Genomic DNA, 25,086 nt, shown 5'->3' with positions numbered 1-25,086 from the left:
TAGTATCATGTCATCTGCAAACAGTGACAGTTTTACTTCTTTTCCAATTTGATTCCTTTCATTTCTTTTTCTTCTCTGATTACCATGGCTAGGACTTCTAAAATCATGTTGAATCAAAGTGGTGAGAATGGACGTTCTTGTCTTGGTCCTAATCTTAGAAGAAATAAATAGTTTTAGTTTTCATCATTGAGTATGACATTAGCTGTAGGTTTGTCATATATGGTCTTTACTACATTGAGGTATGTTTCCTCTATGCCCATGTTCTGGAGAGTTTTTATCATAAATGAGTGTTGAATTTTGTCAAAAGCTTTTTCTGCATCTGCATCTATTGAGATGATAGTATGGTTTTTATTCTTCAATTTACTGATGCAATGTATCACACTGGTTGATTTGCAGATAATGAAATGTCCCTGAATCCCTGGGATAAATCCCACTCGATCATGGTATATGATCTTTTTAATGTGTTGTTGGATTCTATTTGCTAGTATTTTGCTGAGGACTTTTGCATCTATGTTCATCAGTGATATTGGCCTGTAATTTTCTTTCTTTTTTTTTGGTAGTATCTTTGTCTGGTTTTGGTATCAGGGTGATGGTGGGCCCTTGAGTGAGTCTGGAAGAATTCCTTCTTCTGCAATTTTTTGGAATAGTTTCAGAAGGGTAATAGTTAACTTTTCTCTAAATGTTTGATAGAATTCGCCTATGAAGCCATCTGGTCCTGGAATTTTGTTTGTTGGAAGTTTTAAAGTCAGTTTCAATTTCAGTACTTGTGATCAGTCCTCTTTAAACTGAATATCATGTGCCAGCATCTGTGTGGAGCACTGTACATGTGTTATGTCACCTGGGTCTCATAAATATCCTCTAAGATAAAGTCATTAACATTCTTTTTTGAGAAAGGAACAAAGACACAGAAAGGTCAAATAAGCAATTTACACTACACACACAGCAAAGGAGCTGAGTCAGAGTTCCAACACAGTATCCCCTGCCTTGACTCTTAAAACATCATGATGTCTTGCCCTTTACAAGGACTTGGTGCAGAGAACTGAAGGCAGGGTTTCTCTATTTCCATGGAGAGTCAGAACAATGTGACTTGAGGATAGAAAATGTTTCAGGTTTGCCATGCACTCCCTTGCAAGCCCTGGAGAGGGGAAGGGCTACCCACTCCAGTATTCTGGCCTGGAGAATTCCATGGACTATATATATAGACCATGGGGTTGCAAAGAGTCAGACATGACTGAGCGACTTTCACTCACTTCACTCCCTTGCAAATACTTGAAATTATCTGAATTGTCTGTGAAGTTAGAACAGGGAGGCAGTCAACAGAGGAAGGATGAGAATTTTAGTTAGAAGGGCAAGCAGAACCCATCAGGATAAGTGCTGGAGACCATTCTCCATGGGGCTCTTGCGTTTCTGAATGTGTTTGCAAGCAGAGGCTTTTGTTCTGAACCATCTTTTCAAGGAAGTTTGTACAGTGAACAGCCTGAGAAGATGTCAAAGGTGTTTCCCTTCAGAGAAAAGCGTCAGGCATGTCTACCACCATCTTAAAAGATTTGGGTTCCTTAAGTTCAGGGCTCCTTTCCTGTAACTGTGTGTGGGGATGTTTGTCTTGCCTTGTGGGGAACCAACACAAATGTGTATGCTGGCTGCTATTACTATTGTAAGTAATCAACCACCCTTTGCCTCTGACCCAGAAATCATATGTCTTTTTGAAGCTAGTTAAGGTGTTGGCTTGAATGTGGGGGAGAGTCTTAAACTATTCAGAGTTCTTGACAATAAAGTAAGTTTTTCTATTCCCTTTTAATTGCAATGAATCACTCAGTATTCAAAGGCAGTTGGTCTGGATTTTCTACCTGTCAGTTGATTGAATAAGGAGAAAGAAAAGTCTTTAAAGATAATGGAAATTAACACCCTTGAAATAGATATTCATTTAGCCAAAATTCATGTTTACCCAATTCCAAAACACATGACAAAGTTCCAAAATTAGATTTCAGTACTTTCAAATGTCAACAAATACACCGTTTTTGAAGATACAGCATGATGGGGAAATGGAGTTGATAAATTTTTAGACATTCCACAAGGACTAGGATGTCCAACTTTACCTGAGAGGAGGGTGAAACTATAATTCTGAATAGAAAGAAAATAAAAATTTCATACATGGTGATTACAAAGTAATGTTGTTTGAATATTTTGATTTCCCTAACTGGAGAATAAAACCAATCTCTTGTGTTGGGAAAAAATTACTGGATTAGAACTCAAAATAGGTGAGATCATTTTATCAACTAATTGTGCAACTTCCACAAGATAGTATCTGGGCCTTGTTCTTTCTTCAAGCATAAAACAGGGGTCATGAAATACATCATCTTGAAGCTCATACCTAACATGGAAGTTAACGGAATCCTAGACTCTCAGAAGTAGAAGGAAACAGTAGTGATAAAGTGTAATGTTTCAGAATTTTGAATTATTTTCTCAGCATAAATTCTAAGTGGTGTTTCTAGAGACAGGAAGATCATTACATTTCAATGAATCAGTTTATTTCATCTGTAGAAATATTTCAATAATGGGCTTCTTTATATAAAAGTAAAATCTGTCGTCGTCATTCAGTCACTAAGTCATGTCTGACTCTTTGCAAACCCATGGACTGCAGCATGCCAGACTTCCCTGTTCTTCACTATTTCCCAGAGTTTGCTCAAACTCATGTTCCTTGAGTCAGTGATGCCATCCAACCATCTCATCCTCGGTTGCTGCCATCTCGTCTTGCTCTCAATCTTTCCCAGCCTCAGGGTCTATTTCTGATGAGTTGACGCTTCACATCAGGTGGCCAAAATATTGGAGCTTCAGCTTCAGCAACAGTCCTTCCAATGTGAATATTCAGGGTTGATTTCCTTTAGGACTGACTGGTTGGATCTCCTTGCAGTCTATGGGACTCTCAAGAGTCTTCTCCAACACCACAGTTCAAAAGCATCAATTCTTTGGTGCTCAGCCTTCTTTACGGTCCAACTCTCAATCCGTATGTAACTACTGGAAAAACCATAGCTTTGACTAGATGGACCTTTGTCAGCAAAGTGATGTCTCTGCTTTTTAACATGCTGTCTAGGTTTGTCATAGCTTTCCTTCCAAGGAGCAGGCATCTTTTAATTTCATGCCTACCATCACCATCCACAGTGATTTTGGAGGCCAATAAAATAAAATCTGTCACTGCTTCCATTGTTTTCCCATCTATTTGCCATGAAGTTAATGGACCAAATGCCATGATCTTCATTTTTTGAATGTTGAGTTCTGAGCCAGCTTTTCACTCTCCTCTTTCACCTTCATGAAGAGGCTCTTTAGTTCCTCTTGTAACTTTTATCATTGATCCTGGATTTACTTTTACTTCTGGATCATAAATGACAGGAATAATCTCCTTTTCCCAAATTCTAGTTTATTAGTTATTTGAAGTAAGTAATCACATCACAGACCTCTTCTCTTTTCTAATCTATTAATCCCTGATTTCTATAAATTTTTCTACATATGAGTCTGTGTTCCTTCAAATTCTGGCTGGCTTTAAATTGTAAGCTGTTTCATGCAGGCCCGTATACTTTAGACACCAAACAGAATTCTTTCCATCACTCTTCCTGAAACATTTTTCTAGAAGTGGAAGAAATAGTATCAGAAAATGACCCCCAGGGGCTGTGGATCCTGTCTAAGGTGGTGATGGTGGGGCTGGAGGTTGGGTAGGAAGCCAGGACTGATTCTGCCTAGTGGAATTTAAAAGTCTAAACTCATCAGCACAGGAAAGCTAATGGGACCAAATTAAATTCTATCAAGCATGTGCACATACCAGGTAAGAGGGCAGTTAATGTAATAAACATGATTTTCTCAGTTGGGAGCCAAAGGATCAATTGGGGTCACTCAAGTTACAGTGTAGCTTGGGAAAGCCCTCCCTAGTCTAATACTTATGTTGTAAGATTATCCTGATGGTTTTCATATTTTAATGTAACATACATCTCATCAGAGGAGCTTGTTAAAAGGTAACCCTCAGAAACCATAGATTCATTCTCTAAGTCTGTGAGTCTGTTTCTGTTTTGTAAATACATTCATTTGTATCATTTTTTTAGATTCCACATATGAGATATTATGTGATATTTGACTTTCTCTGATTTCACTTGGTATGGTATCTCCAGGTCCATCTATATTGCTGCAAATGACACTATTTCATTCTTTTTAATAGCTGAGTAATATATCATGATATACATGTACCACACCTTCCTTATCCATTCACCTATCTATGAAACATTTAGGTTGCATCCATGTCTTGGCTATTGTAAACAGCCCTGCAATGAACACTGGGGTGCATGTACCCATTCCAATCATGTTTTTCTCAGGATACATGCCCAGGAGCAGGATTGCTGGATCATATAGTAGTTTTTTAAAGAAGTTCCATACTGTTTACCAACAATAGTACAATAGAGTTCCCTTTTCACCACACCCTCTCCAGCATTTATTGTTTGTAGCTCTTTTTCATGATGGCTATTATGACTGGTGTGAAGTGGCATCTCATTGTAGTTTTAATTTAGATTTCTCTAATAATTAGTGATATTGAACATCTTTTCATGTGCCTCTTGCTCTATGTCTTCTTTGGAAAAATGTCTATTTAGATCTTTTATTTGGGAGAGAGAGGGGGACCAAGAGCAATAAAACATTATCATGTTACAGAAGCCAAGGTAAGAAAGTATCAAGGAAGAAGATCTTTTGACTTAAAAGAACATTTTTACAAATTGGTAGTAAATTCATACTGTGAAGATTTAAGAAATAGGAGGTCAGTAATGAAAGCAAGTCATAGCAAGCTGCTCTATTTAGATGTAGAACAATAAAAAGGAATGAGTGAGTGGACAGAAGGAAAAAGAATGAAGTAGCAGTGTGATTTATTGTCCTTAGAAGAAAATGGATGATGCTTGTGTGCTGGAGAAACCAACACATTCGATGTCTGAAAATGCAAGAAAAAGGAGTAGGGAAAGTCTGGGAGGATAACTGATCAATAAAAACATTGAGGTAAAAAAAGAAGGAAACTGGTGATCACATCAGACTGTCTTTGAGTCAAGTCAGAGATAATATCATTGGAGACAGTGAGAAGATGGAGATAACTGTGGATGGGGGATAGGGGTGGGATAGATCATAAAATGATGGGTTAACCAAGTCAGAAATCTTTTTATCTCTTATATGTAAGAAGTCACGAGGCAGGCAGACAGGTTTTATTTTGTGGTTTCAAGTCATGAGGGACCCTGGCTTGTCCTGTTTTTGCTTCACCACCCTAGTTTAATGGCTTCTGTCTTCACTGTTCAGAAGAGCTGCTGAATCTCCACTGATCACACCCACGTGTGCTGGCTAGAAAGGAAAAGCAAAAAAGCACAAAACACTTCTTGCAGCTGCATTAGGTCTATTTCAGCATCCTTGTTGGAAGTATCACAAAAGTTTTGCTTTCATATACTTGGCCAGATCTTATATTAGCTATACCTATCAATAGAGGAGTCTGGAAAATGTAGTCCTTTTTTTCCCTCAATGATCAGGGAAAAATCAGGGTTCTCTTACAGAGAAAGAAGGAAAGATGTTACTGGTGTTAGGTAATTGTCAGTCTCTGCCATATACATGGTGCAAGTTTGTGTGTTGTTCAGTCTCTCAGTTGTGTCTGACTCTGCAACCCCATGGACTGCAGCACACCAGGCTCCCCATCCTTCACTATCTCTGGGAGTTTGCTCAGATTCATGTCCATAGAGTTGGTGATGCCATCCAACCATCTCATCCTCTGTCTTCCCCTTCTCCTCCTGCCTTTAATCTTTCCCAGCATCAGGCTCTTTTGCAATGAGTCAATTCTTTCCATCAGGTGGCCAAAGTATTGGAGTTTCAACTTCAGCATCAGTCCTTCCAATGAATATTCAGGACTGATTTCCTTTATGGTGGACTGGTTAGATCTCCTTGCAGTCCAAGGGACTCTCAAGAGTCTTCTCCAAAACCACAGTTTGAAAGCATCAATTCTTCGGTGCTCAGCCTTCTTTCTAGTCCAACTCTCACGTCCATACATGACTACTGGAAAAACCATAGCTTTGATTATATGGACATTTGTTAGCAAAGTAATGTCTGCTTTTTAATACACTGTCTAGGTTTGTCTTAGCTTTCCTTCCAGTTCAGTTTGTGGTGAGGCCATTATTCCAGTTTTGTCACTTTGTCTAGCAAAACTGCTTATCAGGAAAAGAAGTGGCCAGGCTATGTGCTGTGCTGATGAGTTTTGGCCAGGGCTATGGTTTGGAATGTCAGTTACCAATAAGGAAGTGAGCAATTTCAGGGTACAAGCAAACACATTGCTGACACCCTGAAAAAGAACATTGTGTACTCACAGGGCTGGAGATCACAAGAAGGGCAAAGAGCTAGTTGAACAAAGAAGAAAGGATCAGGAAAGTAGAAGATGGTGTGATTAGAAAAGGAAATTTGAAGTTGGCAAAAATAAGGCAGTTACAAATGCTCAAAGTTTGAGATATGATTGTTTTTAGCTGGAATGGAAAAATAGATTATTATATTGATGTGTAAGAGTTCTGGAAACATGGCTAGAAGGATCATTGATAAGGATGATAATCAGGAGATTAAAGTAGAAAGGAGTATTGGGGACTAAAAACCTAGATATTCATGAAATAAATAGGAAACAGAATGAGAAGGAACAGTACCAATGTAGAGACTTACCTACAACTGAGGTTGACTGGAAATCACAGGGAAATAGTAATCACGGACATTTATTCAGTACTTGCTATGTGACAGTCAACAAACTGTTTTTAATACAAAATGATTTTTAAATAAACTATTTAGGAATAATTTTAGATTTACATAAAAGTTGTAAAAATACAGAGTTCCTTTATTCTCTTCATTCATTTTCCTCTAAATTTAACCTCTTACATAACCATGGTACTTTGGTAAAACTAGGAAATGATACTGGTCCAATACTATCACCTAAATTTTAATCTGGCTTTCTGCAGGTGTTCCATTAAAGCCTCTTTTCTATTGCAGAATGCAGTCCAGATATTCTATTTTGTATTTATCAAGTTATGTCTCCTTAGTCTCCTAATCTGTGAAAATGTCTCAATCTCCGGTTTTGACTGTAACACTTTGAAGAAGAAGAACACTCCCAGAAATCTTGTGGAATCTCTCTCAATTTGGGGTTTCTCTGACATTTTCTCATAATTAGACTAGGGTTACGTGTTTCTGAGAAAACGCCACAGAGCAGAAGTGTACTGATCATACCATTATATCTGAGAGGAACACCATGACTTATCACTGTCAAACTCAACTGCTTGGTTAAAGTGGTGCTAGACAGATTTCTACAATGCCAACTTTTAACATTTTCCCTTTCTCTGCTGTATTCTTTGGAAGCAAAAGGCTGAGTTTAGCCCACACTCAAGGGAAGGGGGGGTGGGTATTAAGCTTCTTGGGAGCTTAATTATCTATTAGAAGGCATAGTTATCTATGCTTGGGATTCTTCTATTAGGAAGATTTGCCCTTTTCCTCCATTTATTTATGCAACCCTTTATATCAGCATGGATTCATGGGTATTTCATTTCTTGTAATCCAAATACTATTATTGTTTTGCTCAAATGGTTCCCATTTTGGCCTCCTGAGAACTGTTTTTACATAAAGTCTCTGTGGAATCCCCCAACGATACAGTGAAGCATTACTGTTATCCTTATTTTGTAGAAACAGAAACTCATGCTCAGAGAGAGGAAGAAACCTTCCCAGTGATTCACATTGTATGTGTGCTGAAGCCAGGAGTCTGACCTCAGTGTCTGAGTGCTTAGCTCTACTCTGCTGCTCTTGGGAGGGAAAGGATGCTCTACGAATATAGATCAGAGATAAGGTGTCTCTATCACCGTTTCAGAGGTAAGATCTGTTTTTAAGAGGGTTCATCACAAAAGTAGTAGTTGCAGAGAGGATGTGCTTCCAAAGGGTCAGTATGAAGAGAAGGAACCACACACAGTGATCAGAAATGAGACTCTTGCCAGGTGGGAGGAGAGGAGAGTAGTTGAAGGAATAATCAGATGCAGGGTAACTAATAGCACAGAAGCGAATGGAGGAAAGAAATTCATTGAGGCTACAATATATTTGGCTGCAGGGCCACAGAGAACTAGCCTATGGTAAGAAGGAAGTTAAGTGAACTTCAACAGAGCAACGTAATGGGAGGAAAACAAGATTTCAGGAGCTCAACATTGTTGTAGAGAAAGGAGGCAAAGAAGTGATAAGGAAAGGTATGCAGAAGTAAGTACATTTTTTCCAGGATAGAAGATGACCTGTCCACAGGTAAGCTTACAGGAGAGAGAAAAGATTCTGGAAGAGGAAAATACAGTGATTTACAATGTTGTGTTACTTTCTGTTGTACAAAGTGATTCAGTTGTACATATACATGTTTTTAAAATAATCTTTTCCATTGTGGTTTATCATACTGAATATAGTTCTCTGTGCTATACAGTAGGACCTTGTTTATCCATTCCATATATAATAGCTTACATCTGCTAACCCTCCTCATGGACATAAGAGAATAGACTTGTCATTCCCAAGGGGGTGGGCGAGGGTTGAGGGAGGGATGGAGTGGGAGGCTGGGGTTAGGAAGGGTGTTTAATCTTAAAGGCAAGGGATCTTCTCCTTCTCCCTCATTGGAGGTTGGCTTAAGAGCAGAGGCCAGTGGTACTGCCGGGGTCAAAGTACATAGTCACTTAGGATGTGCTGTGGGGTTTTGATAGTTTCAGTTGTATTAGTGGAATTGGAAGCATGGTCCTCTGCAGACATTGGGAAAAAATTTGGAGCAATATTCCTTAGTCTAGTGAGTAGCTAATAACATCCCTGGTCAGTGTCTGATAGGCTTGATAACAGGGGGGCAAGCTGAAGTCATTCATGCTGATGGAAACCAATTGACTAAATGAAAGCAGGCATCAGGAATATGATTATCTGGATTTTTCTTGGTTCTTTGAGATCAAATATTTGAAACTGAATATATTATGCACTTCTTAGACAAAAGACAGTGTTAGTCTTTCTCAAATGTTCAGACTCAGGTGTAATGCGAATTTGCTGTGTTACTATCAAGTTGTTATGATTAAGAATAAGTGTAAAATTAATGTAAACAATTGTTACTGAGAATGAAAACTTTTTCTCAGGAATTTTTCTTCAAGTAATGCCAACTGCAGAATTCAAGGTGAGTGTTTAAAAGTTATGCATGTAATACCAAAGGCTTAACATGCCATTTATATTTGATAGAGACATAAGTTCGGGCAATAACTTTTCTTATCTAAGCACAAAACAGAACATGGTTTGTTTAAATTGTTTTCATAAATATTCTTAAAATACTATTAAAATGGAATTGATACTACCACCACTAAACTATAACACTGATTGTACAAGGTTTAAAAGAACAGTCCACTGCAGAAGCATTTTAATCTATGAGTTTACTTGAAGTCTTTTTTATATTCCAGTAAAGCCCAAAATATCCAGGGGGGCAAAACTTTGTAAGAAGTTTAGAAATTACTGACATAACCTATCCTTAAATATTATAGATTGCCTTCATCTGACATAATTATAATACTATACTATAAGTGCTCATTTCCTTTATGTGGACCAAAAATAATTTGTGTTAAAACATACTATTCATACTTGGTGATTATTTTATTACCATAAGTTATTGTATACAATTTTTGATAAGGATATTATAAATCATATTTTAAACAAAAATGTATGCATGGCATATGTAAGCAGTAACATCTTGAAGGAGAAAACACCCATGAAAAAACATTTACCTAAAATTTAGTAATACTGAAAAACACTAGATTGTGCAGAGTAAAGATTAAAAGCTATATATAATACATTGGAACACTGGTAAATCTTCAGGTACGGGAGGGACAACCTGGCATAGGAAAAAGATCAGAGTAGAAACATCCACATCCTTAGAAGTGCACGTCATCTAAAAATAAATCCCTCAATATAGCATTACACAAAGATTCTTCCTTTGGCACTTAGCAATACAGACAAAGGTGTATTGGGTTTAATGTGATTTTATTATTAGGTAAATTTTAGTTACTTTATATAGATAAAAATATACAGTATTGCTTTAAATTTTTTAAGTGTATACTTGATTGTCATCATATTCACATATAGTTTAGAAGCCTGTTTTTTCCCCACTAAACAGTTCATCCAGTAACACGTGGAAGAGACTAACAAAAATGATTTAGATGAAGACTTTTCATGAAAAGTTTCAATGTAAAAACAGAATATTAATCTGGACTAATATTAGTCTGGTCTAAATCTTTAGTGATTCCTCCTGCTACAAACAAATTATAAAATGTTTTAGACAAATTTATTTTTTTCAACACTTGAATTCATTGTCCAGGTTCAGAATTCTGTCGGAAAATGCATAAAACTGACTTAGCTATTGTGTCTGAAGTCACTTTTATATACATTGATTTACTAAAAAAAAAATGTATTTTGATACTACATTTCAGTTTTGGATTTCATTGTGTTTGATATAATACATGCAAAACATGTCTATGCTTTTCAGCTGTCCTATTTAAGTAAAAGAAAGTCAGATGGTGGCACTTTTAAGTCACCCAAGGATGGTAAAGTTATTAGTGGTGTGATTAATTTGCGATTAAAAGACACAGTGATAAAATATGTTCAGACCCAAACAAGTTATTTATGTGCATATATAAGGTATGCACTATTTTTAAAGACTGAAAACATTTTACGAATATTGTTGTTCATTATAAACTATACAATGCACCATTTTTTCACTCATACCAATACTTTGCACCAAACGTTGCTATATTCAATCTTAACACTCCTCAAATATGAGAAAAACAAATAGTTTCCACTGTACTAAGAAGTGAAATTTATAAAGTCAACATACTACATTTTAAAGGATTACACCTCTAAAAGTTTTTAAAGAATTTATACATATTGAAATGGGTGCTTTACTTATTAAAGAGCTAAAAATAAAGCTGCTTCTCTTCATTTTAAGTTAATACACAGGGTTGCATTTAACAGCAGATTCTTTACAGGGCAACATTCAACTATTAAGGTGGAGATTTTAGTAAAGCTAAATGGTGTATCTCTTACTTCTGAAAACTCTTGAAATTTTAGTGCTGCTCTCTTACAATAACTAAAAAAAAATTTGGGAAGATATTTCCACTTCCAAAATTTTTCAACGTAAGGCACACGGCAACATTAAAATCTAGAAACAACTAGAGTAATAAATATTTCTGTTTTCAACAATTATTTGCTCTTTACCTGAAGAAAGTGGGTGAGTAGTGCAGTTGAAACATGCCTAGATTAATAAAAATGACTGAATTTAAGAAATACCAATAATATTTGTGTGCAGAATGTTATTAATTTTAAAAAGAAAAAGTATATTTTATGTAAATATGTATTTTACATAAAATATACTCCCTACAGTGTTATAGGTAGAAAAAAGTGTGAGGCACTTACATTACCAAGGAGGGAGGAGCATACTGAGATTATCTTTTTATACAAGCACCAAACCACTTGTTTTAACCTCTGAGATAAAAGCAGAAGCTAAAAGTAAAAGCAAATAGTTCATATTTGGTACACTAATAATCTACAAGTTCAAAACTCAAAGTATTTGATTTTAATCTGATGGAAGTAATTCCACCAGAGAAAAATTTTTCTTATTTAAAAGTGTCATAATATCTCCCTGAAAAAGCTCTGTATATTCTGTGGTATTATTTCAGAATACTGTAAACTGTAGATGGTATTTTACTCCTCTGTGACAGCATACTATTCTAATGATGGTAGTATAGGTGATTAACTCCTCTTATTACAAACCAGATTTTAACGTTTTTATAACAGTAAAAAGAACACGTACATCAATGCCTCCACGTGAACTTGCCGACATCCAACAAGGACAGTCTTATTCCTCTGTGATGCTTCACAAACTACTCAAAAACCAAGGTGAGGAGTGGGCTTGGAATTACAGGAATCCACTGGCTGTCAAATCAGGGTAAGGTCTGGCTTCTGATGGGTGAAGATGGGTGGCAGGCTGAGTGTTACTCACGCTATTTAATTCAGCTGGATACATTTCATTTAAAATTGCTCCATTCTGAAACTGCAAACAAACAGCAACGCAACTTATTAGAACAGATTCTTCATATATATTAAACCATTATATATGTGAAAATGTAGTTCTAAAATCTTTATCCTCCGAGTTGTTATTGTTAAACTATCCCTTTACTGCTATTTTAACTCATTCAGTGAAGACATATTGAACACATGTATTAATTGCACTTACAATCTTTCAGTTTGTCCGTTAGATAGTATAGGTGAGTGATATCATTGTCTCACTTTAGATGTGGCACTCCATACATTGACTATTTGATCAATGAAATGCCTTTGGTTTGGGCAGGAACCACTGGATCAGAAAGTACCAGTCACGAACCACAGGTACTATTCTCTGTCAAAAGTAAGTCTGCTTTGACCAGATTGTATCTCAGTAAGTTTTAGGTACCAATAAACTAACTACATTCAAGATCACTACACTGGACTACAGATAACCCAGAACTTTCTGAAAAGAGGCAAGTTATGATTTGCAAGAGGTTTCTTAATATTCCTTATATACTATATACCATGGGTATGATTTTTAGAACCAATTTTATTCACAATATGCTTTCAAAGTACTACTAAAATTATTGCCCTAATTATGGAAATAAAAATTACCAAAGTAAAGTGCTTGCTCTTGCCTTTTAACAATGAAATTTAGTCTCATTTCCATAACTGCTACTGGAAAAAAAGGAGGGGGAGGGGAGGACCTTGAGACACACAGTTCTGTGGAATTACAGGAATAATTAGTTGGTGATGGACGGGAATCCTGGCATGCTTCAGTCCATGGGGTTGCAAAAAGTCGGACACGAGTGAGTGACTGACATGAATAATTTGTTATAGTTCTGTAGGTTTTTATAGATTATAGAACCTTTTGAATCTTAGTATAATTAGTGAAAGTAATGGATTATAATCATACCTAAATTGGTTCAAATGAAATTTACCTTTCTAAAGCCTATGTAACATTAGGTTCCAGTCCTTCTAAACTTTGTCAAGTTTTCAAAGGGAAGGTATTAATCGCCCAGCAAAAGGTAGGTTTGATAAATTACTTTCATCACTCAATACAATGCACATCAGCAACTGTCTTGAAAGAGACTGTGTGCTAAGTCACTTCAGTTGTGTCCTACCCTTTGGGATCCTATGGACTGTAGCCCACCAGGCTCCTCTGTCCATGAGATTTCCCAGGCAAGAGTACTGGAGTGTGCTGCCATTTCCTGCTCCAGGGTATATTCCCAGCCCAGGGATCGAACCTGTGTCTCTTATGTCTCCTGCATTGGCAGGTTCTCTACCACTAGCGCCACCCGAAAAAAGACTGTCTAGAGCAGTGCTAGCCAACAGAAATATAGTGTGAGCCACAGATGGAGTTCCAATTTGTTTTAGATTTAATAACAACTCCTTGTTGTTTTTTTTTTTTAAGTTGCTCAGTCATTTCCAAGTCTTTGCCACCCCATGGACTATAGCTCTCTGGGCTCCTCTGTTCATGGAATTCTCCAGGCCAGAATACTGGAGTGGCTAGCCATTCCCTTCTCCAGAAGATCTTTCCAACCCAGGGATCGAACACAGGTCTGATGCATTGCAGGCAGATTCTTTACTGTCTAAGCCACCAGGGAAGTCCAGTAACTCCTTGGGGGAATATATAGGTCCAGAATTCTTACTATTCATAAGGAAGTAACACAAAACAGTGGGAAAGAAAACACTGTAAGGAACTGGTGCTAATGCAGGCCCTCTTCAGAATATAATTTTACATAATTCACTTCTCTACAGTTTACAAGTTACCTACCTGTGCTTATTCTGCAGCAATGTTGTGAGATAGACTGTAACTCATTGTTAAATTTTAATATTACTGAACAATGTCAGGAATGAGGATAAGAAAAATTTTCACAGTCTTTTTTCTAGGGAAAAACTCATATGTAATGAAACAAACCAAGTGTATAAAAAAGGTCAGGAAAAAACAATTAGTGAGAAAGCTGCAAATGACATTTATAAACTATTATTACAGTCTTATTGGGAGTTGCTTCACAACTAAAATATACAACATGAACTCAGTATTTTCTAATGGAAAAGCATAAAGGCAAGCATGAGACATTCCTGGGTGGTCACAAAGAGCAGCAATCATCAGGAAGCACTTTAAGTTACCATGTTGGTAGAAGGGTCTGAATGACACATTTAAACGATAAAGATAAAACATCCAGTTTGAGTCTCATAATAGAAAGCCAGATAAGTTACCTTTCTTATTTTTCTTAAGATACCAGGGGAAAAAACTATTTTACCTTGAAGGATAAAATAATGATGATAGAACACCGAGGAGCCTAGGACTTTTACCAGAGATCACCTAGGACAAAAGTATTTGAAGGAAACACATTGATACTGGTTTAACCCAATTTCAACAGGAAGAGAGTTGATATTTAATGAGTATAATCTATAAAAATACTGAGTCACTGTGTTGTATACCTGAAAATGTAAATCAGCTGTCAGTAAAAAAAAAAAGAGCTTTGAAAAAAACTATTTTTAAAACCTTAAAGCTTTCTAAGTCAGCATGTTTTTAAAAGGTCAGATTTTTAAAAAATCAACTTTATTCTAAACAGTGTACTTTTAACTAATTTTACTTGGTAATTTTACTTTTAACTTATGGATGTATTCATATGGCTTTTGTCCTTGATTTCTTTTAAATATGATATACTTGTATTAGTAACATGAAAGTACCAGCTTACACAAAATAGTCACAAATAAAATTAGAAATGTTCTCCCATACATGCTACAGATAAGAGGTTAAAATCAGTCACTGACGGAAAACTCATAATTTACATCTATTTATAATGTACAAAGAGGCATTTGTAAGGACTTACTCAGTTTGAGAACACCCTTACCTTGTTTACAAATGCCTGTGAGCCCAGCGTGGTTGGGTTGTATGGCATCTGAGCCACCTGGCTGGGCTGAGGGTCTGGCTGGCATTGGTACATTGAAACAGCCCCGGTGTAACACGTCTGAGGAGCTACCATGGCCGACTGTGGATTGAGTCCATGCTGTTGGTTTTCAGGAACTTGTAAACATGAGACAAAATCTTCTAAATTAGAAGCAGTAGTAGGGTACGGGGCTGGTTCAAAATTGCCCATGGGAAAGTCTAACTGTGTACCTGGAGGAGGCGGTGGCAACCCAGGCTGCCTACAGGGAATCAAGTTCTGGGGGTAAGGCATAGGATCAAGCTCAGGTTTGTAGGGAAACTCTTGACTGGTCCCACCTAAGTCTGCAAAGACACTGTACTGCTGGAGGTCTTGCTGAGGACAATTCAAAGGCACGGATTGGTTAGAGTTCCAGTTTGCAAACATGCTGTCAACTTGCATATGCTTCATTTTCTGACACAGTTGTTGCTGCTGCTCCACTGCCGGGTGCATCTGATGGGGCTGCAGCTGCTGCTGGTCTAACTGGACCTGCTCCTGGACCATACAGCTAGGGTTCAGAGCCATGGATGGCTGCTGAGGGTACCCTGAACACCCGAAGGTAGGCTTATTTAAAGAGTCTTCAACGTAGGTCAGAATTTCATCTGTTAAGTCAATATCTCTGAAGTCATCTTCACTGGAAAAGTCAGTTCTGAAAAATTCCTCATTCTGTTGCATGTGTTGGATGTCTTCAAAATCAATGCCTAGGTGTTTCATAATGCTGTACAAGTCACTGTTTCTGTTATCTGCAAAGAGTCCGGCATGATCTCCAGAGAGAGTTGGGTTCATGTCCTGAGACTGGCTGATCTGCTCATGTTTCAGGATACTGTCACTCCCCATAGGTACAACACTGTTTTGCCAGTTACTGCACTCATTCAGAGAGTCACTGAAAAAATTCCTTTCGAAAGGTGTACTAGTTGAGGCAGAACAGAGATAAATAGCCTCGTCTTGTTGCATTATGGCATTCAGGAGGGAATCCTTACTTAGAGTTGATGTGATGGTTGACTCTTTTCCACCAGCATCATTTTTATTTTTTATTGGTAAGGGATCCATTATGGAAGAAAAAGGGCTGCTTATCTCATATAGAATGGCGTCTCCAGTGGTGAACATAAATGGCAACTTCATATTGCGTTTGTTTAAGTGCTCTGTTCCTTCTTCATCTCTACAATTGGGCACAAGAAAGTTTGCATGTATTAGGAAAAGCTGTATCATAAACATTTCCAAAATAAGAAATGAAAAAAAAAGAAAAACTAGCACACAAAATACACAGTAGTTAAGTTTGCTAGAGGTGAACATAAATTTGAGAGAAACCTTTCTGATGACAAGTACTTAAAATTGTTTAGATAGAATTTGTCCAAAAATTTAATTTCACTCTCACATTCCATCCCTACCTGAAAAAATAAATTCTGAATGGACTACAGATCCAAATATACAAGTGAGGCATGCTGAAATATAAAGCTCTAAAGGAAGACTGACATATGAAAATTAAAATTTTTGCATAGGAAAAGAATTTGTAAGTTAGGTTAAGGCATGGAATAAATGTCATAGTTTCATATATACTATGTAGTGTGTATATGTGTAAAATTTAATGTTGGTAATAGGTAAAGAGCTACAAATGGGTCTAAAGAGCTCCAAATGGGTCTAACAACCTCTTAATAACTAGTAGAACAAGCAAACAAAAATAGCAAATGTATAAAAACATGATCAAAACAAACCAGACCACTGATATGTAAAGAATACTGTACATCCAAAAGAACATGTATTCTTGACAAGAGTATGTAGGATATTTTATCAACACTGACCATACACTAGATTATAAAATGAGCCACAACAAATTTCAAAGGACTGAATTCCTTCAGGCTATTGTCTAACCTCAGTGGAATTAAGAGTAAAGTCAAGTAACAAAAAGATAACTAGAAAATCCCCTAGTATCTAACAGTACATAATACTATGTTTCTAAATAATTCCTGAATAAACAAGTCAAAATAAATACTGGCACATATTTTCAATTGAATGATAAAGACACAAAAATAAGGACAGTAGTTAAAATCATACTTACTTAAAGAAAAACTAATACCTTAACCAAATACATTAAAAAAGAAAAAAGTGAAAAGAAATTCAAATTATACCCAAGAAGAGTAGAAGGAAGGAAATAATAATGAACAGACATAAATGGGTAACAAGTGTATAACAGGAAAAAATCAAAAAACCAAAAGCTGATCCCTTGAGAAGGATAATAAAATTAATGGCCTTCTAGGAATATTGACTAAGACAAGGGCACAAATTCCTAATACCAGAAAATATTTCTTAAAATTATGTGAGTACAGAACTTATAGAACAGAAAGAAAATAAGAGCATAAAGGAGAAAAATCATAATGTTGATGAATTCAAAGGAAGCATTTGGTGTAAAAATTCAACAACCACACCTGATAATGATATACTTCTGGTAAACTAAAGAAAGGGATGCTTTTAAACCTGAAACAAAAATACCCAGTATTTACAAAAATAACAAAAGACTACTTACAAATATCATATGAAATGATCAAATATTTGAAGTCTTTCTCCCTTAAAGTTGGGAATAAGACCAAAATGAATTATCATTATTTGCACTGCATTCTACAGAGGGCCTGGCCAGTACAATAAAGAAAGAATAAAACTAAGTCTAAAGGTTAAAAGAAAAAAATTATTTGCAAACAACATAGGGCATATTAGAAAACCTTAAAGTCTACAGACACCTTATTAGAATTAATAAGTGAGTTGAAGTAAGGTCACTAGATGTCAAACATCAATATTAAAAACTCAACCATTTCTATATATCAAAATTATATATAATATATATACACACCATTTAAAACATCATAGAACATATCTAGGAATAAAATTAAAATATGTGTAAGACTCAGGTAGGAACAATACAGCCCATTATTAAGATAAAAACATGAGTACATACACATGTACCACCATTTTCATGGGTTGCAAGATTCAATATAAAGATGTTAATTTTTCCAAAAGGAACTATAATTTCAATATAGTCCCATTCAAAATCTCAACAGATTTTCCCATAGGAATTGGCAACTGATTTCTAAATATATATGGAAATATAAAGGGTAAAGAAGAGGCCAAGACTCTATCCAAGGAGAACAAAAATTCTGAACAAACAAGATGGTGGACATAAAGATATCAAGGCATATCAAGATACAGAATAGTTAAGACAGACAATGTGCTTTGGTATGAAAACAGACAACTCGACCAATGGAACTGAGAAACAGAACCACAGATACAATCCTCTGATTGAAATGTAGTGCAGTGAGGAAAAGATGGTCTTTTCAAAAAAATCATCTTTTAAATAAATGTTACTAGTCGACTAAATGTCCATATAAGGGAAAAAGACTAATTGTGATCCTTACTCTCAAAGCCACATACACAAATCAGTTCTCCAGAGTAGAGAAAATGTGTGCAATGTGAATATTTGACAACATACTCACTTCTAGAATATATGAGAAACTTAAGAATCTCTGCCTGCTTATTAGCAAACACATGCTAAATAAAGCACTGTTACGTATTTATTTTAACAGAAGGCACTGGCTTTTCACCCTACTTTCATACAGCCAGGATGAACCCTTGGAGTTTTCATTAATTATTCTCTTCAATAGTTCTACATCCATAGTTGTTCAAGAAAGTTGGTTAACTCTGATTTCTCAGTGTCCTTAACTTACCTATGCTTCTCTCTATACATATTACCTTTTTGTTTATTTCCAGTGTAAATTCTCCCAGAATTTACTTTAAGGTTTTCATGTAAGAGGATTTCTAAACCAGAGTGTTAAAAATAAAAAACCAAAACATAAAACATTCTAGGTCTTTGTGCTTACGTTAGAGGTCTCTGAGTTGCAATGATATAATCTGGTCTTCCATTTTTATAAACTAAGCGTGCATTTGACTGCACCCAGGTCCATCGATTGTCTTTCGTAAGAAGCCTGAACACTATCATGCCACTCTCTCCAGTCTTAATCACTAAAACAAACAAACAAAAAAAATTAAATTAGAAAATCTAAAATCAACACAATAAAGAAAATCTCTGTAATATTTCTGGATGTAATTCACGTATCACCAAAGATGATAAATACACTGATGACTTCTAAGCACAGTATATTAAAATGCATCAAGATAGTTCTTCAGCATTGCTGTTTTTTCCTATTTCAGACTAAATTTATTATTTAAATAATTCAAGGAAAGATTAAGTCAGACAATTCAAGTAATATGTGAAACTATATGGAGTACAGTTTGGGGGGAAATTGTTTTCATTTTTAAAAGGGAACATGTCCTACAGTATAATATTTTACAATACAATTTTAAAGTAGAATCTGGGCTTCCATGGTGGCTCAGATGGTAAAGAATAGGCCTGCAATGCAAGAGATGCAGGTTCAATCTCTGGGTCAGCAAGACCCCCTGGAGAAGGGAATGGCAACCCACTCCAGTATTCTTGCCTGGAGAATTCCATGAAGAGGAGCCTGGTGGGCTACAGTCTGTGGGGTTGCAAAGAGGCAGACACAACTGAGCAACTAACACTTTCACTCTATTAACAAAGTTATGAAATACACTGATGAGACAAAATAGCCATTTTCAGAGTAATTAAGCTATTCCATTCCTGTGTGGCAGCTAAGGAATTAAGAGTGTAACTCCAGTTACTTACAGTTGTGTGATACTGAGTAGAAGCTAATCCAGATAGTTTCCTTAAACACTTTTCATCAGTAATAATCTGAAACATGTCCTAGAGTATAAGGTATTTTCTCAGTCAAGTTCATAAGAAACTACAACTTACTCCGGACATGGTAGTCAGCACAATAGAGCATATCAGCAGCATGAACAAACTGATACCCTGATCCTCTCATGCACAGCTCTGCTTCGGTATAGCCTAAAACAAGTCTTCCTCTGTTTAAAGGGAAAATAACAAAATTAAAATTTAACACAAATGAAGTCACCAACATAAACTCTTTAGTTATTTTCTGCACTATGTTGACGCTCAGAATTTTACACTAGCAGGTAGAAATGAACACATTTCTATAATTGCTCTCTTTTACATATGCCTGCAAATTTCAGTTTTAGATAATTTTCATGGTCTTCATTCAGGAGAATAATCACTGAAGGTGAGTCTAACAGAGTAGATTATATAGATGAAATACAAAATCTTTAATTATATCCCAGAATACTTTTACTCCATTTGGAGGGGCAGGGTTTTTCAAACCTGTGTGCATTCCTATACTAGGAAGGAGAAAAGCACTAACCTACTTTGGTTACTGAACTTCCAGGGCTAAAAGCCAAACTTCATACAATGTAAAACAAGCCAGCAATAAATGGATACTGGATCTTATTAATATAAACACATCATCTATAATACAGAAATTGTGACAATACTGTAAGATATAAAATAAATGATCTGTGAATGTGATGAAATTATTTTAAAAGGCTATGCTACAAAGTATGAACTAATAATAGCTACTATAAAAATAAAGTTATAAACTATACCATATAGAAAATATATATATATAAGACAGACTTACTGTAACAAAATACACGTTTGGTAAAATAAACCTGAAAAAGTTTCACTTACTTGGCATCACAACCAGTAGGTGTGAAGTCGAGTTTGTGTTTGGTTCTAAAGATGAAATTTTTGGTTCGAATTTCAAGTATGGATGGTGGCTGCAGTGGAGTAGCTATTGCAAACAAAGCCAACTGAGGTGGAAGTATTGATCCATCTTTCCCTTTCTTGTTCTGTCCATGAAGATATTTCAATCTCCCTTGAAAATTCATTGCCTTAAGAAACAAAAAGTTCATTAAGATTAATGATGTATAAAGGTTCCATACCACCCCAGTCTGATCACTATGACAGAAAGATATTTTCTGAGCTGTGAGTTTGCCCTGGGGTGAAAAGTGCCAAGAGTGGGAAGCTGAGTAGGCATTATAGCCAATAGGAAGCTTTTGGGACTGGCTGGTTGTTTCTACAAAATGTCTGTTAGATCTTCATCGTATATGCCTGTCCTCTGGGGATGGTTGAGAGACTTAGTTCTCAATCAGTTTTTTCCAGGGGAAAGGAGTAAGCCACATTTCTGCTCAACTCCAGTCTGAAGTTAAGAGGTCTGAAGAAAGAGCAAAGCACACATAATGGAACCCCGCTCTTGGAGAATATGAAAAATGGAATTTCCTTACAACTTACCTGTGAAATCAGCATACAATCACTTCAGTTTCAGCTTTTTAAAATAAAAGTTTTGTTTTTTTAAACCTTCGAAAAATAAATGATTCCTTTTTAAAGGGTTCAATCAAGGCCATTTTCAGTGTTTTTGATGATTCCACAAAAGTTCATGAGGCTATCAAATGCTATTGTCGTTCCCTTCTTCCCAGGAAGCCCATTAAAAATATCCTAAAAGATAGTATGAGACTGGCCTCAAGGGACTGCTAAGTGACCCACTCCTTGTTTTAACAGGTCACAATAGGAAGACCTATATAGTTTTCTGAGTTTGCAGCTGCTCTAGCATCTGTGTCTAGCATGGGTCCGTGCACACTGCATGCTCAAAATCTATTTCCTGAACAAATGAACTGTGATAAAGTCAGCAAGTACTCATTAATTTTCAAATACACATGGGCTAGATTCCATAGCTCAGAGTATATTTCAAGACTCATGGGGATCTTTTCTGTAAAGAGAAAACACAACTGTTCAAAAACAGTAAAATGAATCCTAAAACCATATAAAGAATGCAGACAGCTATTAAGATAAAGAATAATTTTAGAAGACAGAGGAAACAGACAATCATGACCATGATCAATTTGGTAGCTTAAAACAGTACTGACCAGGCCAAGGGATGACTCTGATGTCAATATGACACCAGTACAAGGGAGAAAGACCCAATTACACAAAGAAATTTCACCTAGAAATACATGCTAATTGATCATCAGTACAAGGAAAACTATCTCAAAGCACAATTCTAATTCTGGGTAAGCAAAATTCAGACATAAACACACCAACAAAAATCATTTTGTTAACAGATTTGTGGTGGAGTGCACTATCTTAAGGATACAAATGAGAGCCTGGACGATCTACCTCCACTCCTAGAGTTCTCCCTTTGCTGGTCATCCTGGGAATTCACACAGGATGTTGTGATGGAGTTCACTCCAGTGCGAGAGTTCACACTACACATGAGTGTCTCATACCAGATGAGGATCCTGCAGTGATGAATATGCAACCATTTTTCTAAATGGCAGTTATTCTAGCCATGTGGAAAAGGCCATGATAATTTTTCCATCTAGCAGGCGTTAAACCCAAAGAGGATAATAAGCAGTCTGCCACCAAAAAAGCACTACATAATTATCTTATACCTACAAAGTCCAAAAGAAGGGCAAAATAAATGGTCCATGTTATTCCACTCAGTCTTTGTTATACTGCATCCTAAAGGATAGAGACTCTGAGTTATGGAAGATATTTTCAAAAATCTAAAAAGACTGGAAAAAAGTTACTTTCCTTTATAAAACGATTTAATTAAGTAAATTTTTATAACCTAAACTCAAATACAGTCAAATTGGTTTCATTTTCTTTTTAATTTTCTAAAACTTCATAGTAAATGCCAGTATAAGATGATGCACCTTACCAGAAAACCAGATGAATTATCTAGCAGACACCTGAGTCGGCAGACAAAGCACCTCTCCATAAATGAAGAGTTCTCTGGAGGAATCTGGTCTGGGTTATAATACATGGCTGGCTGGGAAAGTCCATTAGCTTCTATAGAAATAAATAGCAACACAAAGTTACTTTCCATTCTGCTAAAAATTGTTTGAATGGGCTTCTCAGGTGATGCTACTGCTAAAGAACCCACCTGCCAGTGCAAGAGACATAAGAGACACGTGTTGGGTCCCTGGGTTGGGAAGATTCCCTGAGAGAGGGCGTGGCAACCCACTCCAGTATTCTTGCCTGGAGAATCCCATGGACAGAAGAGCCAGGCAGGCTACAGTCCACGGGGTCACAAAGAGTCAGACAAAACTGAGCAACTTAGCACAGCACAAGTGTCTGAGTAGCTGAAATTTGTGTTCATTTCTAAACCAAAGCTATATTCTGATTACCAAAAAATCACTTTCAGAAGAGGAGCTAGTGAAAAGAAATTAAAACTTATTGAATAATACTTTTACTACATAGAACTTTACCTATTTAGCTGTTTTTATTTCTATTGAGGTATCACTCTCAACAATTTTTATATTTTCTAACATCTTTTTTCTCCCTTTTAATATTTTTACAGATGTATGAAGACACTGCTTTTGTTGAAAAAAGTATTTTTTAATCCTTCCATCTGCCAGTTTGCTTTTATATTTGGTGCATTTTAAATACAGAACAATATATACACACTCCAGAATTAACCTTATACATTCCATCCCCTCTTGCACAATAGTGTAATAATTATTTTTATACACTATATTACCGAGTATATGGCTATATTTTATCACTTGGAATTCATCAATGGCTGTCATATCTCTAAGTCCTCCTTAGGTCATCAGGCTTCTAAAGGTTCTCTGCCTCCTTTCAGAGAATTCAATTCCCAACACTACCTTTTGGTAAACATTCTTACCATCAATTCTTTGTCCAGAGTCTGGACACTGTTGAGGGTTTAATGCCCAGTGCAGCTGGCGCTGAAATTCAGCTCGGTCTTCGGTATGGATCAGTTCATACACACTCTGATGGATGACATCAGACTAAAGAAAAAAGAAACAAAGAAATTAACAAGTAGTGCTGATTTTTAAAAGGACTTCCTTGGTGGCTCAGTGGTAAAGAATCTGCCTACCAATGCAGGAGACACAGGAGACATGGGTTCAATCCCTGGATTGGGAAGATCCCCTGGAGGAGGAAATGGCAACCCACTCCATTATTCTTGCCTGGAGAATCCCAAGGACAGAGGAGCCTAGCAGGCTACGGTCCATGGGGTTGCAGAGTCAGACGTGATGGAGCATGCATGCACTGATTTTTAAAAATGTGGTGTATTTCCTTGTTAATTTTCTGTTTAGTTGATCTATCCATATGCGTGAGTGGAGTATTAAAGTCTCCCACTATTATTGTGTTATTGTTAATTTCCCCTTTCATACTTGTTAGTATTTGCCTTATATATTGTGGTGCTCCTATGTTGGGTGCATATATATTTATGATTGTTATGTCTTCTTCTTGAATTGATCCTTTGATCTTTATGTAGTGTCCTTCTTTGTCCCTTTTCACATCCTTTATTTTAAAGTCTATTTTATCTGAAATGAGTATTGCGACTCCTGCTTTCTTTTGGTCTCCGTTTGCATGGAATATGTTTTTCCATCCTTTCACTTTCAGCCTGTGCGTGTCCCTAGTTTTGAGGTGGGTCTCTTGTAGACAGCATATATAGGGGTCTTGTTTTTGTATCCATTCAGCAACCCTTTGTCTTTTGGTTGGGGCATTCAACCCATTTACATTTAAGGTAATTATTGATAAGTATGATCCCGTTGCCATTTACTTTGTTGTTTAGAGTTCGTGTTGAAACATCCTTTCTGTGTTTCCTGTTTAGAGAAGATCCTTTAGCATTTGCTGGAGAGCTGGTTTGGTGGTGCTGAATTCCCTCAGCTCTTGCTTGTCTGTAAAGCTTTTGAATTCTCCTTCATAACTGAATGAGATCCTTGCTGGGTACAGTAATCTGGGTTGTAGATTATTCTCTTTCATTACTTTAAGTATGTCCTGCCATTCCCTTCTAGCCTGAAGGGTTTCTATTGAAAGATCAGCTGTTATCCTTATGGGGATCCCCTTGTGTGTTATTTGTTGTTTTTCCCTTGCTGCTTTTAATATTTGTTCTTTGTGTTTGATCTTTGTTAATTTGATTAATATGTGTCTTGGGGTGTTTCGCCTTGGGTTTATCCTGTTTGGAACTCTCTGGGTTTCTTGGACTTCTGTGACTATTTCTTTCCTCAATTTAGGGAAATTCTCAACTATTATCTCCTCGAGTATTTTTTCATGGCCTTTCCTTTTATCTTCTTCTTCTGGGACTCCTATGAT

At 36.5% G+C, this 25,086-nt stretch overlaps 1 protein-coding gene and 1 non-coding gene across 2 annotated transcripts in view; one reads left to right on the top strand and one right to left on the bottom strand.

Moving 5' to 3' along the window:
* Nucleotides 1–10,036: 10,036 nt before the first annotated feature.
* AHR (aryl hydrocarbon receptor) overlaps nucleotides 10,037–25,086 on the bottom strand; it is a 53,901-nt gene continuing 38,851 nt past the window's right edge. The window contains exons 5-11 of the mRNA XM_081537666.1: nucleotides 23,651–23,774; nucleotides 22,682–22,812; nucleotides 20,653–20,855; nucleotides 19,864–19,973; nucleotides 18,914–19,055; nucleotides 14,976–16,206; nucleotides 10,037–12,118 (exon numbers count right to left, since the gene is read on the bottom strand). Coding sequence (XP_081393792.1) covers nucleotides 11,984–12,118; nucleotides 14,976–16,206; nucleotides 18,914–19,055; nucleotides 19,864–19,973; nucleotides 20,653–20,855; nucleotides 22,682–22,812; nucleotides 23,651–23,774 — 2,076 coding nt within the window. The 3' untranslated portion in view covers nucleotides 10,037–11,983. The remainder of the gene's footprint in view (nucleotides 12,119–14,975; nucleotides 16,207–18,913; nucleotides 19,056–19,863; nucleotides 19,974–20,652; nucleotides 20,856–22,681; nucleotides 22,813–23,650; nucleotides 23,775–25,086) is intronic.
* Nucleotides 20,889–20,952, top strand: LOC145524930 (small nucleolar RNA SNORD31). The gene has a single exon (XR_014067960.1). It is a non-coding gene; the product is annotated as a small nucleolar RNA SNORD31 (small nucleolar RNA).

The sequence above is a fragment of the Giraffa tippelskirchi genome, chromosome 10, assembly GCF_054371585.1.
Source record: "Giraffa tippelskirchi isolate mGirTip1 chromosome 10, T2T-mGirTip1v1.2.pri, whole genome shotgun sequence".
Taxonomy (NCBI): domain Eukaryota; kingdom Metazoa; phylum Chordata; class Mammalia; order Artiodactyla; family Giraffidae; genus Giraffa; species Giraffa tippelskirchi.
This window is presented reverse-complemented; position numbering and strand designations above follow the sequence as displayed.